Genomic DNA, 18,328 nt, shown 5'->3' on the forward strand with positions numbered 1-18,328 from the left:
TGATGTGAGAGAGCGATTTTTATTCGTTGGTGTGATGTAATTGCGAAATTTCAAGCTTTATAAGTTATTGCGGAACGACCGTTTTGAGGGCGCGAAGCGCCCGAAAGGGAGTGTAGCATCCTTTCTCTAGATCTGGGCGTGTGGCGTAAAAAATTTGTATATGCACGAAATTTTCAAAAAAAATCGTCCGGTGACATATCGACTTTGCTTCGTGTTGGATGGGATCAATTTTCTGTAGCACTATTAAAAGTATCTGTTTTGTAAAAATATTTATTGCAATAGAATATGATTGATATCAAAAGTATTATAAAGTAAGACTTTTGATTAAAATTGCAACTTTTGTACAATTAATAGTAAGAGTGTCAAAGCTTTATCTCCTTTGCTTTTTTCCCGCTTGTTCCAGATGTCTGGGCCCAGCAGGGCCCAGTCATTTTTTCTGCGTTTCATTTTCAAAACAACAAAGATGGCCCTGAAAACCAACGAATCTCTTCGGTTTTTGAGGTGCATGCATTAACCTTTGGATTGATTATGGCCCATTGAAAGGTAAATCTTCAGTTTTTTTCACCTTTATAGTTTCAACTACCTTTGGAATGTTACATTAGTACTTTTTCTTTGTGTTGACTTTTTTGTATTAAATTGGATTTCATCTCATCATAAAACAAAATGTTTTTTTCTCGGCCATGTGTTTCATGGATATCATATGGCCATCTTTCCACAGGCTTATTTTTTATTTCGTGTGTTTATTCAATTTTACTCTAACTATAATTATTTTCATCTCTTTTCTCTGTCTTCAGGGTTCAGGTGAAGGAGCTTGATTGATGTATAATGGGTGACTTTTAACTACCGATCGGCCGACTGGCTGAATCAGCAGTGTTTCAGAGTTTTGGTGGGTGAACGTGCACAACAAAGAAGCAGCATAAAGCCAAAATATACATAGCATTATGACTGTATAAACAGATTGTGATTGATGGAGAATAATAAAAATGGTCCTGACCTGCTGAATATAAATTGTGCCAATTCCATCATGTTATTCCGTGCAATGTTTACGAGACAAAAGAGAAGACTGTACTGGAAAGCAGAATCAAAATGATAATTACTAGTTGCTATTTTCGTCATTGAAGATTTCTTCAATATTTATTCGATAATGAATGGAATCATTTTGATTTGCCTTGATTGATTGTTGATTCCATTATCGCTTGTTGACTCTTGAGAGATTTTTGTTTAACATTGGAGCTTGATCATCATCAATTAGAATAATGCCGATTTATACTTGTACGATACAGTAAAGTGATAACAAAAGCATGATTGATGACTTTAGCCCAAAAGACAACTTAAATGATAAAAGTACCGATATGTTACTTTTCTTTTGATGCTAGCTCGAATATATTTTCAAACAAGATATCTTTTACAAAAAAGTGTTTTTTACTGGCAAATCAACTTATATTTTCATAACTCTTTGACTTGTTGGGATTGGGTTGTGCTTCATTGTCTAATCGCACGATGAGTTATTTTTTCTTATTTGGCGCCCCTTCATAGAGAGGAATTAATCGTTGTAGATAACGCTTATTATTACCGCCTAATAATAGTAAAGGCATTACTTTAATATACTTATATGAATTATAGAAGTTTTTGAATTTTATTCTGCAAGGCAAGGTTCTTGAAAAAATTAGTTTGGACTGGTTTGGATTGATTTTATAAATGAAATATTGGGAACATCTTTTTGCCGAACACACAATATCGCAAAAATAGACTCACAAAATAACAAAATTTCATCACTCAAAAAATGTCACTAGTCTTGATAAGTTACTGGAAATTATTGCTAGGCTGCTGATTCCTTTTCGGAAAATTGATACTACATTTGAAGTGAATGATATCATAAAGAGGTAGCACATTTTAAGAGATTGTATACTAAGTTCTAATGGCTGAAAAGCTCAAGAACTTCTTTCAAACTACGCACTATTTTCTTTTAAATTTTGAAGTAAATGTATAATATAATTTTTGAATTGTTGATAAATTTGTCTTTGTAAAAGTTTTATAGAGAGCTAAGTAATTGTTTCAAAAACTCACAAAAAGGTGGGATAAAAGTCTTTTAATTTGTTCAGATAAACTACCAGCCTAAAGCCTAATGTAATATCTTTGTTGTTGGTCATTCAGCCATTGCACAAGAAACATTTGTGTTCTTTTTTGTCACTTGCACTCTTTTTTATAAGAACCAGTAAATATTTTTAAAAGTTTGGCTGTCCTTTTTTGCACTTTGAGCCTGAAATTGTTTTTGAATTGCTCAAAACCCAACGTATTTAATTTTTGAGCCTCGTATTGTTCTTATAAAATTCTTATAAAAAAGAAAGAGTTGAGTTGGAAAACATTATCAATAAAAGTTTGACTTATAAAAATAATTTGTTAGTGTCGAAATTTCTTCGCTTTGCGAAAACGGAACGGTCGTTCCGCAACCCCTTTTATGTTGATTTTTATAAAAAGCAATGGATTTACGTCAATATTAAAGAATGTCAATCTGACATGACAACTATAACTGCCATCAACATCAGCATAAAGGATCAAGTCAGATTCCCGTTAGTAGATAGATTGCACTTGTGGGCGCGACGGCATCGCAGCAGGTTGGCGGCCGGAATCCTGGAGCGCCCATGTGTACCCCACGCGCCCTTTACATACCCCGAGGAACGCCTTCAGTGTTCGCCCGAGTACCTCCAAATATGGTAATGCTCGTTGTGAGGTTCTGAAATTCCGTAATTTATCTACGTCAGACTGGGTCAAAGTCGAAATGTTAGAAGTATTTTTTTTGTAAACACAAGAAAACCAAATCAAAACAAAACCAGTAATTTTTGTGAGGAGTTCTTCAATTTTCTTCATTTTTATAACATTTTGTATGTTTTTAATAGATAAGGGTGTAAGTGAGATTATCTTTGAAATTTCAGATCTTTTATCATTTATTTTGGAATCAAATTTCATCACACAATGAAATTTTTTAGTTGTAAATTTACTAGTAAGATTGGACTTGAAAACACTAGCACTGCTGTTATGGTGTCGATTCTAGCCAAGCCATATTTTATCATTCTACAGAAATCCCCGCTTGAAAAATCAAAACATTGATACGTGGTCGAGTTTACTAAACTTTGCCGAATTAAAACGCGCGAAAATATCATATGACATATGACCACGGCTCCCGTTTAGTCCGATCATGATTCTGATCACGTGATATAGCTTGATGTTTTGACTTTTTTAAGCCAATGAAATCATTTGTTTATACCGCACTAAAGGCCTTTCTAGATTACCGCGCAAACAAAACCGGGGGTCAACATGAACTTTAAAGCCTGCTGCGGGAAAGGGAAATGGTTTTGAAGAACCAAATATATACAGAAAGGTTTTAATATTATTCAGATATCAGGAAAACAAGTGACATTTACGTGGTTGATCTTTATAAAGTTTGATCTGACGGTTTGTTGTAAAGAATGTTGACCCCCGTGTTGGTTTTATAACCTTTATTTTTGGATTTGTGAGAAGACAAATGTTATTGTAAAAAAAAGTCATTTGGAAGTGTAATCATACCCTTTCTAGGGAACTGGACCAACATTTTTTAAGTCAGAATTCATTGCCAGTAATGCCGCAGCGTGGTTTGAAACCTTGTTGTAGGTCTGGTGGAAAATGGATTTATTTCTGAATGTAAACATTACTGCAGCTAGAATATTTTCCTTATTTTGACAAACAAAAGGTTCAAGGTTTGTTTACTTTTTATTTTACTGCATTTCTCTGTCTTATTCTGATGTAGTAGGCAATTGAAAACTCCTAATTTTTTGTTTTTGTCAGTGCTCGCTCGGCAGCCATTTTGAATTTTTTTTTTTTGACGTCTGTACTCGGCAATTTCGTGACCTCTACAGAATCGACGATTTTGCCTGAGGGGAACAGCAGTGCTAGTAGTAAAGATGATAGTTGAGCTCAGCAGGTTAGCTCTAAATGTTATAATAAAAGGACTTGTTAAGTGATAGAACATTTTTATTTTAATGTCATCTGTTTTTTATGCTGGTCTTCTAGGAAAGAAAATATTAAAGGAAAATGGCAAGAGCTGCAAGGGCGATAACAAAAGATATTCAAAGCTACATAAAAAAATATAGCCGATATCACCAGTCTGTTCTGAGTATTGAACAGTTCACTCATTTTGGTAGGTTTATTTTTTTCTGTAGGACATTTCAATGTTGCCATTAAATGCATTTTGTTGGCGCAGATAGCTGGATTTGCCTTTTTATCAGATTTTGCAGTGCATTTGCATTTTTTAATATTTCTTTGAGTTGACATTTTGTTTTATGTTTTGCCAGTTTTAAAATTTATATTTTTATGTATGTTGTGGTAGTAACAACCTTTCTGCCTTACATTGACCATGTGGAATTCAGTGCAATTACAGTCAAATTACTGTACTATAAAAAAGGTGATTGCAATAGTTGCTTTGGGAGAACGCGACAGCCTACTGAATACCGTCAGCTGCTCTAACTTGGGACTAGTAATTTAGCCACCATTTCACCAAACCTCCAAAGTCATTTGATTTGAGTAAATGAAGGGTGTATTAAAAAATACTCTAATATTCTCTTTTGCAACGAGTATATAGGCTTTTAAATCGAAATATGAAAATAATCCGTAGTGGAACACACACGAGTGTCTGTGCACTCTTAGAGGAACGAAGAAGTATGATTGATAAACTTGGTGGCAGTTACATCAAAATGCCTCGAAAATGTCAATATGAAAATTGCGTAATCAGAGAACGTATGTCTCGCTCATTATAAAAAGGCCGAGACAAACTTTCAATAATTGGATTGTAACATTGAGTTAAGTCTCTTTTGTTAAGTCACCAGGGGGTAAATAAAACAGACCTTGATACATTTATCGTTCGTTTCAACTTGACCATTTGTTTAAAACTCAGCCTCCTAAATATTTGGGGTAGGTAAAATATGTACAAAGATATTCATACTTTTCCAACCCGGCCAATCTTTAAAAAAGAAGCGAACAATGAAATGTAATTACCCTTTCCAAATAAACCTCTTCGGTGGCGAGCGTAGTCTACTCTGACGTAATTGTAAAATTTATGTAATGGGAGTTATTGACATAGTAATGTAATGTTGTTTGGGGAATTATGAAGTTCTCTGGGATTTCGATTGCATTTATTCAGGTTGATCTTTTATGACTTCTAATGGTACTTTTTTCTAACGAGTTTGATTACTCTGTTCTCACACTTATGTCTTTTTTTTTCGCGTCCTTTTCCGTGATTACTTTTATTTATATTTTTAAAGACAGATAAGAAGGCATATTGATGTAACTGGGTGGAGGGGAGAAAATACAGGCCAGATATAAACCAGTACCATGTTTCAACCAATCGTCCCAAGTTAGGGCAAGTTGATGGTAACAAATTACTCCACATACATTACTTTACCCCCCCCCAGCCAATAAAAACACGATAAATTTTTATTATTATTATTGTTATTATTGTTATTATAAAACATTAGTTATTCAATAGGCCATTGTGTTCTCCAAAACAACTAAATGGCTTTTTAAACAACTTAACAACTGCCAAACTTACTGACATGGAATGTTCGGTGTTGAATGACAAAAATTTTCACCACCAGACCATCCAAACATTAGACTTTAAACTGAGGAGTGATGGCCAAGTGGTCAAAGGCGTCAGCGTCTCAAACCAGGGATTTGAGGTCCGAATCCCCGCTCCTTCCAATGTTCCGTTCAGTTCATTCATAGATATCTGAGCCGGCTGGCCGTGGACCCCGTGAAAACAATCAAAAGACTGTCTAAAAGTCCTAGATTACTGGGATATCCACATAAAATATCGACTCTATCTATCTATAATCAGTCTGGTGCACATAAAACGTTAAAGAAAAAAGTCCACTGTTTGTCTGGTGTCAAGAACATAATATATATCACCAGACATTTTTGTCTGTTGTGTTGTTTATTTTTTAGAAATCCTATCCAAGAAATGTAAACTTTTCTGTATGACAACCCTGCCAACGCACCGGACAGTTTGGTGTGTTTGTCCGGTGCCAAAAAGTATTCCTCAGCCACACCGGAAATTGTAAGTTTGTGTGTCGGCAGGGTTGTTCTGTATGTTGCAACATAATTATTTAAAAAAATCATTACACAAATTGACATGACACAGGGATCAAATTAGCGTATTGCATTTCGCAATTCGCGATGCGTTTTTGGATTACTAACAAGCTAAAAATGGAAAATTGATCCATTTTAGGATGCAAAATCATGCTTATCAAAAAATTGTGATGCACTTTCTATCCCTTATTTCGATGCCTTCGACATATTTTTTGGATATTTTTATTATGTTATGATTAAAATCATGTACCAATCTTATTTGAAAAGAGTAACCCTGGTAATAAGTAGCCCTAGGAATCTTTTTGTGTCTGCTCTAAGAAAAGTTTTCTGGTTGTTTCTACTGTAGGTATAAAAATCAAAAATTTTGAATGACTAACTTTTGCTTGATCAGGAAGTAGATGTTCATGGTTTTCCTTAGTTAAAAAGGATGAAATGAAAACATAAATCTCATCATTTATTTTCCTTTCTTTTTTTCGCTTCAAATCTTTTCTGCGTTATTTCTTTCTGGTAGAATCTTGGAATTTTTACTTTTTTTTGCTTATAGGTAAAACGGCATCTGTCAAAGAATCCTTCTCATTCTTACGATTTGAAGTTCCAATCAGGCTGGCCCATATCATGCAAGAAATTAACCATTTACCAAAGGTTTTACTTCAAACCCCTTCTGTAGAACTGGTCAAAAGCTGGTAAGTTTGCATTTCAATACATCATTACATATAGGGCATCTTTTGTTGAAATTAAAAAGAATTATTTTTGTTGACATTCAAAGTGGACCAAGACTGTACTCTGTTATTTCTGCATAAGCCTAAAAAAGCTAACATTGCTGTTAAATGTTATTTGGTTTTACAAATTTTTGAAAGGAAAATTTCGTTATATGAGGGCTTAGGCTCAAATAGTGAAAGCACAATGTTTTCTAATTCCCATTATTCTCATTCAATTACACAGGTATGTTCAAAGTTTTGTTGACTTGATGGATTTTCTAAATGATGACTTTAGTGAAGATGACATTGAGAGGTATGCTTTTTGTCAAAAAATATTCATGACTATATAATTTTCTTTCATCGTTTGCTGGTTTTCAGAATGAAATAATAATATCAGAGGAAAATTTATATTACTTTTATTCTGTTCTATTTAGATTCACAGATACATTATACACTATCAAACAACGTCACGATAAAACAGTTGAAACTATGGCTCAGGTATCTATTTACAACTATTAAATCATGCTTTATTAAATTAAAGGTTAGCTCTGATGGAAGTTGCTGGACTTGACTTTATAAAAGCTTGAATTTCATGCTAAATGTTTTACAGAAATATACAAATAGAGGTCTTTGTCTCCTCCCCTGTCCATTTTTAACCACATCAAGAGTGTCAAATTTCTTTAAATTGACCATCAGTTTTAAATAGCATAGTAATGAAATTCATTTCCTATTGAAAATATATTTTTTAATTTATTTCTTTTTCAGGGTGTAATAGAACTCAAAAGTGCGCAAAATAAATTCATCATTGATCCTAAAATGCAATATTTTCTAGGTAATAATTTTTTCAAAATGTTTGACCTAGAAATTTAGCATACAAAATTTCTAGGTATATATATTCTCTTTGCAGACATTTTTTGGAAAAATGATGTGAGAATTATAAAACGAGAAACATAATCAGATTATACCTTATCAGACATGAAATGCTTTTTGTAGTCTGTGGTTACATAATTACATTAATGTATCTTCTTTACGGGTTTTTTAAAGTTTCAAGACAACATGCTTATATTTCTAACTTCTCAGTTTTCACTCATACCTTTAACTTTCCATTCTAGATCGTTTTTATATGAACAGAATTGGAATTCGTCTTCTAATGACAAATCACAGTGAGTGCCATGCTGTTTTCTTTGTTTTGAAATTTGAAACAGGCCCTCTCTCTTGTCCAAAATCCAGGGTTTCTAACATTAGGTTTTTTTTGAAATCTATTTCTTATTGCTGTTACTAGTAAAAGTAATTTATTGTGTCAGTTTTTAAGACTGAAATAGGCTTATGTCTTTTTGGAATCTGATATTAGCTGCTAATTTGATATTGTTGTGATGTCTGCAAAACTGTTGAAATTTTATATGTACTGTACCCTCAAATAAAAGAGTTTTTCGTTTTGTTTATGTTTTTCAACTTTTTTGGAAACCAGACATAAGACATTCACAGTATGAAATCTGTAATCTCCAACTGTGTCGGCTGAAAACTTGTGTGAACAAATTGCGCTCCTTGTGAAGGACTTTTGTTTTATTTGAAAAGCTTTTTAAAAAACAAAAACTTTTTATGCTAAAAAAAACAAATTCTTCGCCAAATTCTAAATTAAAAACCATGCTTTTTAACCAGTTATTCAAAAGTTTGAATTTAAACAGTTCAAAGTTTCAAAGTAATGCAAATGAAATGTCGGATCTCGAATTATACACAATGATTCTTCAGGCCTTCAGCCATATACTTTTGCCCAACTTTTACCGTTTTTTTGGAAATTTATAAATTTGTCCTTTTGATTTCTCATTATATTCCCTATGTTTTCAGTTGCACTCTTTGGCAAACATCCACCCAGCAGTGGGAAATTTATTGGTGTGTTCGAACCGAATTGTCGGATTAAGAAAGTTTTAGAAGGTACGATGTATTCTTTTTCTGTTTGAACCTGTTGTCATATTTTTGAAACTGGACATTTATTTCCTCCAATGTTTTTTTTAAAGGATGAGCAGAAGCTCACATAAAAGTATTTTTATTTTCTGCCTATCGTTTTAAAATCATTATCTTCTGCTTCAATGTTCTTCCCCTGAGAAAATCATCATGTTTCGTTTGAAAGTATTCTTTTCGTGAGCAATAAATTATCACATAATTACCGTGAAATATTGCAAAAATTCGATGAATTATATTTTCTTATTGGTTAATTGCCTCGATTTAGATTTATTTTCATGTCGTTAATTGGTCTGTTAAGTAATATTACTTAATTAGCCTCTGATTCTATTTGACTTTTTAGATGCGGTCGCAGGGGCAAGTGATTTATGCGCAAGAACTTATTTTGATTCACCCATGGTCAAGATAAACGAGCATGGTTAGTAAACGAGTAAACAATAAGATTGCATGAATTATTTCCTTAATTTTAATCGACCATTACAAAGTTTATTATTTACCATATTGCACTTACATAACTACTCAAGTTATTAACGCAAATCGGTTACACTCGCTTTAAAAAAAATTACAACCGTTTAACAAAATTTGAGTTGTGGTAATTTTCGATAACCCTGCCTTTAGCGTTAATAAATTGTCGCATTCATTTTTCCCGCGTTAAATACTTGATTAATTACATAAGTGCCCTTGTTTATGAATAATCACCCCACAAATATCTTTTTTCTTTATCCATTTTTCTTCACAATAACTTTATGGCTTTGTACGTAGAGAACCATTTGTTTAAAGATTCACCGCCGTAAACTTTGTTGCGGTGCACACCGTAAAAGGGAACCCTTTTACCTTATTGGTATATATTTTCGCGCGTTACAAATTTTCGCGGGTACTTAATTTCACGAGTTTTTTGGTCAATTTTCGCGAAATTTAATACTGTTTAAATCTTTCAAAATTACAAAATTGCGAAATTAAATACACGCGAAAAATTTTTTCTTAGTATTTTGTTAGTATTTTTACATCAAAAACGTTGTGTTTCAAGAAAAATCAGTCTATTTCTTGCTTTATATTTTATATTCCCACTTTCTAAAAAATACCTAGTTTAGTGAATCGCGAAATTTAATACACGCGAAAATTTTCCAGAAGTCGGCAATCGCGAAATTTAATACATGCAAAAGACGTTTTTTCGAAAAAATTTCGCGATTCGCGAAAATTTGTAACACGCGAAAATATATACCAATAAGGTATGTGTACTTGAAAAAGAACAAGTCGGCTCCAAAACATTGTTATAAATATTTTTCTTTTGGTTTAGGAGTAAGGGAAGGAGAAGATGAAGTGATCGCAGCTTACGTTCCCTCCCATCTTCATTTTATGCTCTTCGAACTCCTAAAGGTGCGTCTTTTTATTTTTTGTTTCACTTGTACGCAAAGATATTGGAAAAATACATTGGTGCTCCAATCTCGAAGAGCTTTTAGAATTTATTGCTGTATTTTGCACTATGCTACCTCTACTATCATCATTTACCCAACGAGGATATATTTTATTGTTGGTTTAGCTGTTCATGTTGATGCTTGTTAAATAAAAATCTCGAATCTAAATTCAAATGTTGATTCAAGTGAGAGTGGAGGGAAGCTCCATATGGTGTTTATTTTGCTGCAAATTTATGGTACAACAAATCCAGAATTACATCAATCAATATGTGTCTTTTCTTTAACAGCTTGTGAAAAAATCTCACTGAATTATTGCCAATTTTGTCTCTTTCACTTGTTAAATTATCTATCCCTTACTCCAATCTTTCATAGAACGCGATGCGGGCAACAGTAGAGAAGCACGAAGCAAAAGACGAGATACCTGACATAAATATTGATATTGTGAAAGGAAACGAAGATTTAACGATACGAATAAGTGATTTAGGAGGTGGTATTTGTCGAAACAAGATCAAAGATTTGTTCACGTATCACTATAGTACGGCACCGGAGCCTGACCAACTCGAAGGGATGGCCCCATTGGTACGTCATTTAATTTGTAGACTAAGAGCCTTACACGATTTTTAATAAGAACAAACAATATAAGAACATAAGGCTTTGATGGCCAAAGCACAAGTTAAGAAAATAAGAACATTTTAAGAACATTTTTAGATCTAAAACTCAAAAAGGTAAGAACATCCCAAGGCTTCAAGAGTTTTGGATGTTGTTATAAAAAAAAAACCTGTTGAAGGCAATGCTCAGTTTTTACCTACTGTACTTATTTTGTCACACTTTTAACCGTGGGTCTACTAATTTATGTGCTTATCTCCTTTGTTTAAACTGCCTACCCTGTTGAAGATTTTCGTATCGTTACTCAAGGATTTCACTTTGTTTATGTGGACTCGGTAGATTAATAACAAGGCCGGCTAAATCAGTGCACTCTTAGGTTCCAAATAAACGGGGGGGGGGGTGGCTAATTGCCGGGGGGTTGGAAATTGTACTTCTGAAACCCCCAAAATAAGGTAGATATAAGCTAAAATTAGGCTATTTAGAGCAAAATTAGGGGCCTTCTCTTTGACAGCTGAAAATATTCTTAAAAGTTAATAAACAGGGGGTCCTAACAAGGTCCGGGGGGGATTGAAAAATTAACAAGCGGGGGGGTCGTTTATTAGGAACCTAAGAGTACGGATTATTGTACTGGCGAATGAAATCTTTTTTCTGCGTCTTGAGACCCCCCCCCTTGAGAAGGCGAAATTTATCGTTCGCCGGTCCAATTCATGAGCTCTGATTACTTGAAAGAAAGTTAAAGTTTTTTTTTAAACATTCTTACTTATAAATTGCGCCTTTGGTTGTTGTGTGAAAGTATTGATGGTGAATGTTTTGCCTTGTTGTTTACCCTTTTAATGGGTTGATTCTATTCATTCAGATTCATTCACCATTGCATTGCTTTGACTAACTAACTGATGATTGATTTTAAAAGAAAATTGAATAATTTAGAACCCGGTGACCGCGATTCATGGTTTTTTCTGGTCTCGTGTGAAGTGTTCATTTGCCCTTGTTTATGAATATTTTCCCCTCGAATAACTCATTTTTTTCTTTATCCGTTTTTCTTCAGTTTTTTCCTTAGATAATTATTTTCACTAGTAAAATATCTCTCTTCGAGAATACAGTAAATATACTGGGAAGCCTCGGGATAGAATTTTCCTTGGCTTTTTCTTTTTGCTGAAAATGAGAGCTTTTGAATTTTGGTTTATTCCAACTATTAGTAAGATAATAATCCAAATCTCGTGTCGGACACTTTTCTTAAAACACATCGAGGATGATTCTGCACTTAAAAAGTAACCATTCATTCACTGTTCATTTTGGCCATCGAAGCCTTATGTTCTTATATATAAAACGTGTATTCGTTTTCTTATTATAAAGATTTTTGACTGGAATTTTGGGGATAAGCTGGAGTTTTTACAAGCTCTTATTTGATTTGGTTGGTCGTTAAGATGTAATAAAAAAATCTCATTACTTTTTCTAAAGAACGCGTCATCTCTATCACTTTAAATGACCAATTAGTGAAGTATCTTGTAAAAACTCCAGCTCATCCCGAATTTTGGCCTGATAGCCTTCAATACACCTTTTTTTTATAAGAAGTTCCAAAGTTTTTCAAGCCTTCGGATGCTCTTTTAACTTTTTGAGTTATTTTCGACATTTTTGGAGTATTTTTATCCATTTTCCTAAGAAATCAGGTGTTTTAGTGTCCACGAAGCCTTGTTCTTAACTTGTTCTTAAGAGCCATTTTTTTTAAGAGTCTTCAGGGTGTGATACCTCATCCTCTTGGATTTTGATGAAATTTTGACCAAATGATCCATCACACAAGAAAATAAGACCCTGAAAATTTCACCTTGATATCTCAAGTAGTTTTGAAGATACAGCGTCTCAAAGATAGGCTACTAAGCGGAAATTGACCCCTAAAAATCATGAACTCTGGTGGGGAGCAGATTTTGAAAGCCAATGAATTTTTATTCAAGTACATTAGAAAGCTGATTTACAGTGGATTTCAAGAACTTTTTGTAGGGAATCAGAAAAAATCAATTGAGTCTCCAAAGTTTTCCCCAAAAAATCTCTAGCACCCTCCTGTAGAGGGCTTCAAACTTTGTGTAATCTGGGTTTGGAAGCACTTTTAGCTGTCTGCTGATGGTCCTTGAGACTTTTTGAAGCAAACTTTTGACCTGGAGTGGTTTTACTGGTGGGTTTTGGCCACAAAAACATCACACAAGAAAATAAGACCCTGAAAATTTCACCTTGATATCTCAAGTAGTTTTGAAGATACAGCGTCTCAAAGATAGGCTACTAAGCGGAATTGACCCTAAAAATCATGAACTCTGTGGGGAGCAGATTTTGAAAAGCCAATGAATTTTTATTCAGTACATTAGAAAGCTGATTTACAGTGGTTTTCAAGAACTTTTTGTAGGGATCAGAAAAAAATCAAATTGATCTCAAAAGTTTCCCCCAAAAATCTCTAGCACCCCTGTAGAGGGCTCAAACTTTGTGTAATCTGGGTTTGGAAAGCACTTTTAGCTGGCTGCTGATGGTCCTTGAGACTTTTTGGAAGCAACTTTTGACCTGGAGTGGTTTACTGGTGGTTTTGGCCACAAAAATAACATTTTCAGGATTTTCTATTTTGCGTAACCGTAAAAATGCCGAAAAATTGCTATTTTTGGCTGATCTGGAGAAAATTCAAGATGGCGTATCTTTTTGAACCCCTACAAATTTTTTGAAACTTTCAGTAATGCTCCCTTAGTAGGTCTAGTTATAACCTCAAAAAAAATCAGTGGGGCCTTGAGTCTCTTAAAGATATGATCAATTGAAAATTGCTTAACTTCGTGTTTTTCCCTCCTAAAATCTAAATCAGGGCCACTTAAAAGGGCTCTAAAGGTAATTTTGTCAAAATATTGGTGATCTTCTCTAGCCAACTAAATCATTGGCTTAAGGGAACAACTGTAAAAAAATTCAGGTCATTTCCATTAACAGATGACATTTTTATGACTGTTTCTTATTTTTAGTTTAGAATATGTAAAAAAATGGGAACTGACATTTGGCCTTTCCTACCATTCCAGGGCCTATATTTTCAGGAAAAGCCTAACCTTTCACAGTTTGGTAAATATTACTCCTAAATATAAGCAGGTACTTCAACTAATGGGTTTAAAACAGTACTTAATTCCTATTCAAAAACTTTTTCCTCATTCAAAATCCTACTTTGACAATAATTTGCGCTTTACCGCAAAATTCTAATCAAGTGTCGTGATTAACTTTAGACTGTCCAATTTTCTTGTCCAGAAGATTTTAAACATCATTGTTTGCAGTATCTCATAAAATATCAACCCTAGTAATGTGGCTTATTTATTAAGAATCAAACAAGTAAGCTGTCAGTGTACACAAATATAGAGATATTGGACAGTCCTAAAGTTAATCACGACACTTGGACTTAGAAATTTTGCGGTAAAGCGCAAAATTATTGTCAAAGTAGGATTTCTGAATTGAGTCCTAAAAAGTTTTTTGAATAGAATTAAGTTACTGTTAACCCATTTAGTTGAAGTAACCTGCTTATATTAAGAATAATATTCACCAAACGGTGAAAAGTTGGGCTTTCCTGAAAATATAGGCCCGGAATGGTAGGAAAGCCAGATGTCAGTCTCATTTTTTCATATTCTAAACTTAAAATAAAGAAACGTCAGAAAATGCATCTGGTTAATGGAAATGACCTGAATTTTTAAAGTTGTTCCTTAATGCAATGATTAGTTGGCGAGAAGATCAACCAAATATTTTACAAGAATTTACCTTTAGAGCCCTTAAGTGGGCCTGAATTTAGCATTTTTTAGGAGGGAAAAAACAACGAATTAAGCAAATTTTCAATCGATCATATCTTTAGAGACTTCAAGGCCCCACGAGATTTTTGAGGTTTAAACTAGACCTACTAAGGAGCAATTACTGAAAGTTAAAAAAAATTTGTAGGGGGTTCAAAAGATACGCCATCTTGATTTTTCTCCAGACAGCCAAAATAGCAATTTTTTCGGCCATTTTGACGGTTACGCAAAAATAGAAATCCTGAAAATGTTATTTTTGTGGCCAAAAACCCACCAGTAAACCACGCCAGGTCAAAAGTTTGCTTCAAAAAAGCTCCAAGGACATCAGCAGACAGCTAAAAAGTGCTTCTAAACCCAGATTACACCAAAAGTTTGAAGCCCTCTACAGGGATACTAAAGATTTTCGGGGGGTTTTGGAGACTCAATTTGATTTTTTTTTCTGATTCCCTACAAAAGTCTTGAAATCCACTGTAAATCAGCTTTCTAATGTACTTGAATAAAAATTCATTGGCTTTCAAAATCTGCTCCCCACCAGAGTTCATGATTTTTAGGGGTCAATTTTCGCTTAGTAGCCTATCTTTGAGACGCTGTATCTTCAAAACTACTTGAGATATCAAGGTGAAATTTTCATAGTCTTATTTTCTTGTGTGATGGATCATTTGGTCAAAATTTCATCAAAATCTAAGAGGGTGAGGTATCACACTTTCTTTATTCTGAAGATTTTTAAAAAAAATGGCTCTTAACATTTGGGCCATCGAATTTTAAAAGCTTTAGTCTAAAATTTTGGCCTGATGTCGTATCTAAACGTGAAAATGTTGAAAAAATAAATTCAGTCGAGGTTGATCTAATATTTACTGGTTCTTATAAAAAGCATACACAAAGTAAAACAATTGTTTTTGTGTTTTCTTGCCTATATTCCTGCATTTCTTTTTCTCTTTCTTGTACAGGCCGGATATGGGTACGGTCTACCTCTATCGAAACTATACGCCAAATATTTCGGTGGAGATATCCATATATCATCATTAGAGGGGCTGGGTTCGGACACGTTTGTCTATCTGAAGGTTAGTATTCCAAATCATTTAAACATTTTGATTCGTTTATTCTTCACTTCCCTGCCTGTTAAGTTGTTCTCCTTATATTAATCAAGTAAGGTTTCCGATTTGTTAGAGGTCTTCCTCAGATTTGAAACCGAGGTGTATCAATGAAACGGAATACACCAATTCGCTACACCCCCTTAGAGGCCCAAGTTGTCTCACTGCGACAAGATGTGACTAGGTGCTATTGTTGCGTAAGGAACCGTGATGAGAGCGTGACGTCGTGATGAGGGGTCTGGCTTCTTTATAACTGATTATGATAGTTTTAGAATGATATGTAATACAGTGGAGTCTCTTTAACTCGAACTTCTATAACTCGAATACATGTTTTTTTTATAAGCATTGTGCTTATAAGCATATCTAGGCCCATATATGGCAAAAAACTTTAAGCATATGCTAACCATTTTCAGAATTTGTTTGTTTTTGGCTAGATTCTCGAAATTTCTATAAAATTCCGCTCAAAGTATTTTTCAGCTTTGTTAATCTCTCGATCTAAGCATTTCCGAGCCAGCTTTTGGATTTTTGTATGCTTATAAAAAAACATGTATCTCCTTAACTGGAACAATTTTTTGCTGCCCGTGTTTGTCGGATTACAGAGACTCTTCTTCAGCAGAATAAATACGATTATTTTGTCTCAGGCGTTATCGCAAGATGCTCAAGAAGTCATTCCAATGTACAACAGTTTGGTTGCTAAGGAGTATGAAGAGATAGATCAAGAGACAGTTCGTTCTTCACAGCGCGAATGGAGTTGCGATTCGTTTTATGATGGACAAATTCGTTCTTATAGTAAACCTTTCTTAAGGAGCTCTGGCAAGAAGAATGGGAACGGAGGAGGGAGCCGTGGCAAATAGAGGCTCATTTTTTTAATATGAAGAAAGCTGGTGGAGTGATACAATCGGCTCTCCCACCCAAGGCTTCGACTTGGGAATCTCATTTCGGCTCGGGAATCTGAGTCAATATTGATTTCTGCAAGAACACTGAATTCTTGAAATGATGGCTGGAATGAACATGTGTGAGGCAGTTTCTGTGTTTCTGTTCTAAGTTTTATTGTGGAGATCTGTGATAACTCTATTTGAAAAAAATACTAAAATGGTACCGTTGTTGCGTAACCAGAAATGTCAAAGAAAGAAATGTTTTTAATATATATAATTTTTTAAAGCGAAATCTTCGAAGCAATTATTATTGCAATTATCAGTTTTTTCTTTAGTTAGTAAATTATCTTTCAAGTTTTGCATTTTATGAAATGCCTCTAAAAAATACCTAGAAAAGTATAGCATAGGTTATAAAAATTGTGAAAAAAACGAAATTTTATTCTTAGATTTTTATTATATTAATGTACAATGTCATTCATATTCATTTTGAATTAGGCATTTTTTGAACCATTTTGTATTTCTAAAGACAGGTTCTTTTACGGAATATTTGCGCTTTGGTTTAGTATAAACTCTCTTAACTGATCACAGACATCTTATATAAAGCACTAGATTGAGTTTTCTCCGTCACTGGCTGAAAAAAAATTATGCACCGTCGTTAATGAAATTTTACTTGCACGAGCCTTGAAATTTTGAAGTCATTGCAGCATCAAAATGCTTCAACAATGAAAACAAGTGATTTCTACTGTGGTCTACTCTCAGTAATGATGGTGCATTTATTTGTTTCGGCTGCCGTGGCTTGGGGAAGTTTTTAAGTTAGTTATGTTTTCCAATTTTGCGGATTTTTTAGCGTATCTGTTTTTACTTTAAACTAGTTGAATTGAATCTTGCCAAGAGCACACTTTACAGAATCATAAGTTATAAACGTATCATTATTGGTCATTGAAATTTTGTTTATCTTAAGCGTTGCAAATTGATATCATGCTGGTGGCTTCTTCACTTACTATCTGATGTGATGACAACTTAAAGTTTTTTGTTTGTTTTTTTCTTGTAAAATATAAAAGTGTGATATATTTGTGTTTGTAAAAAAAGTCATTATGATTTTGTGAATAGTATGTAAACCCGTATACCTTTGTTAAATCCTTCTGTGTAAATTTCTTTTTGTCAATTTTCCCCCATAAGGGGGGGGGGGGATACTTTAGGATCTAACATCTTTCATGGGACGCACTGGCATGTGATTGGTTCGAAAGCTGATCAAATTTGAAACTGTTTTGAGGGGGCCCGCGATAGGCCTGGCAAAAGTTTTTATGGCCTAAAAACTGACCTTGTAGGCAAAACTCCTAACTGTTAAAATGAGTAAGATATTTACGATTTTTAAAGTGCAAAAAACAAAAATGATCGGTACCATCATGAACATATAAACGACTGGACATCCATCTCTTTTGTATTTTTGAAGATAACACTGCTAGCTTCGTTGCCGCCTCGTTAAAATCATCAAATTAAAAAACAATAAATTCTGATGGTATACCTCTTGGGAATACCTTGCTAACAACGTCAAAATTTCGGCGAAAGTCTCTGTTGTTCTACTCTTATCAAGTCTTTTATCTATATCATAACGAAGATAACAGAGGCAAAATCATCGCCAGCTTGTCAAAACTCCGACTAATATTTCCAAATTTTGACTTAAAAGTGTCTAATAATTTTAGAGAGTGTCACATTCTAATTTCGATATTCTTATGACACAGGCACCCACTTTGGCAAGCTATTTTTTTCAAGTCATAAAAA

General features: G+C 34.0%; 1 protein-coding gene across 2 annotated transcripts; it reads left to right on the forward strand.

Moving 5' to 3' along the window:
* The first annotated feature begins 4,002 nt into the window (after positions 1-4,002).
* Positions 4,003-16,867, forward strand: LOC136808798 (pyruvate dehydrogenase (acetyl-transferring) kinase isozyme 2, mitochondrial-like). Of its 2 annotated transcripts, none has more exons than XM_067065340.1 (12): positions 4,003-4,174; positions 6,662-6,800; positions 7,060-7,128; positions 7,250-7,313; positions 7,581-7,647; positions 7,928-7,978; positions 8,661-8,747; positions 9,118-9,192; positions 10,072-10,151; positions 10,562-10,768; positions 15,528-15,641; positions 16,313-16,867. In XM_067065340.1, the coding sequence occupies exons 1-12, from the start codon at positions 4,069-4,071 to the stop codon at positions 16,523-16,525; spliced, it is 1,272 nt and encodes a 423-aa protein (XP_066921441.1). In that variant the 5' UTR covers positions 4,003-4,068; the 3' UTR covers positions 16,526-16,867. The 2 variants fall into 2 exon arrangements, with proteins under 2 accessions (XP_066921441.1, XP_066921442.1); XM_067065341.1 differs by lacking the exon at positions 4,003-4,174 and adding an exon at positions 5,753-6,085.
* The last annotated feature ends 1,461 nt before the right edge of the window (positions 16,868-18,328 follow it).

Source organism: Clytia hemisphaerica, unplaced genomic scaffold (genome assembly GCF_902728285.1).
Source record: "Clytia hemisphaerica strain Z4C2 unplaced genomic scaffold, Clytia hemisphaerica genome assembly, whole genome shotgun sequence".
NCBI lineage: Eukaryota > Metazoa > Cnidaria > Hydrozoa > Leptothecata > Clytiidae > Clytia > Clytia hemisphaerica.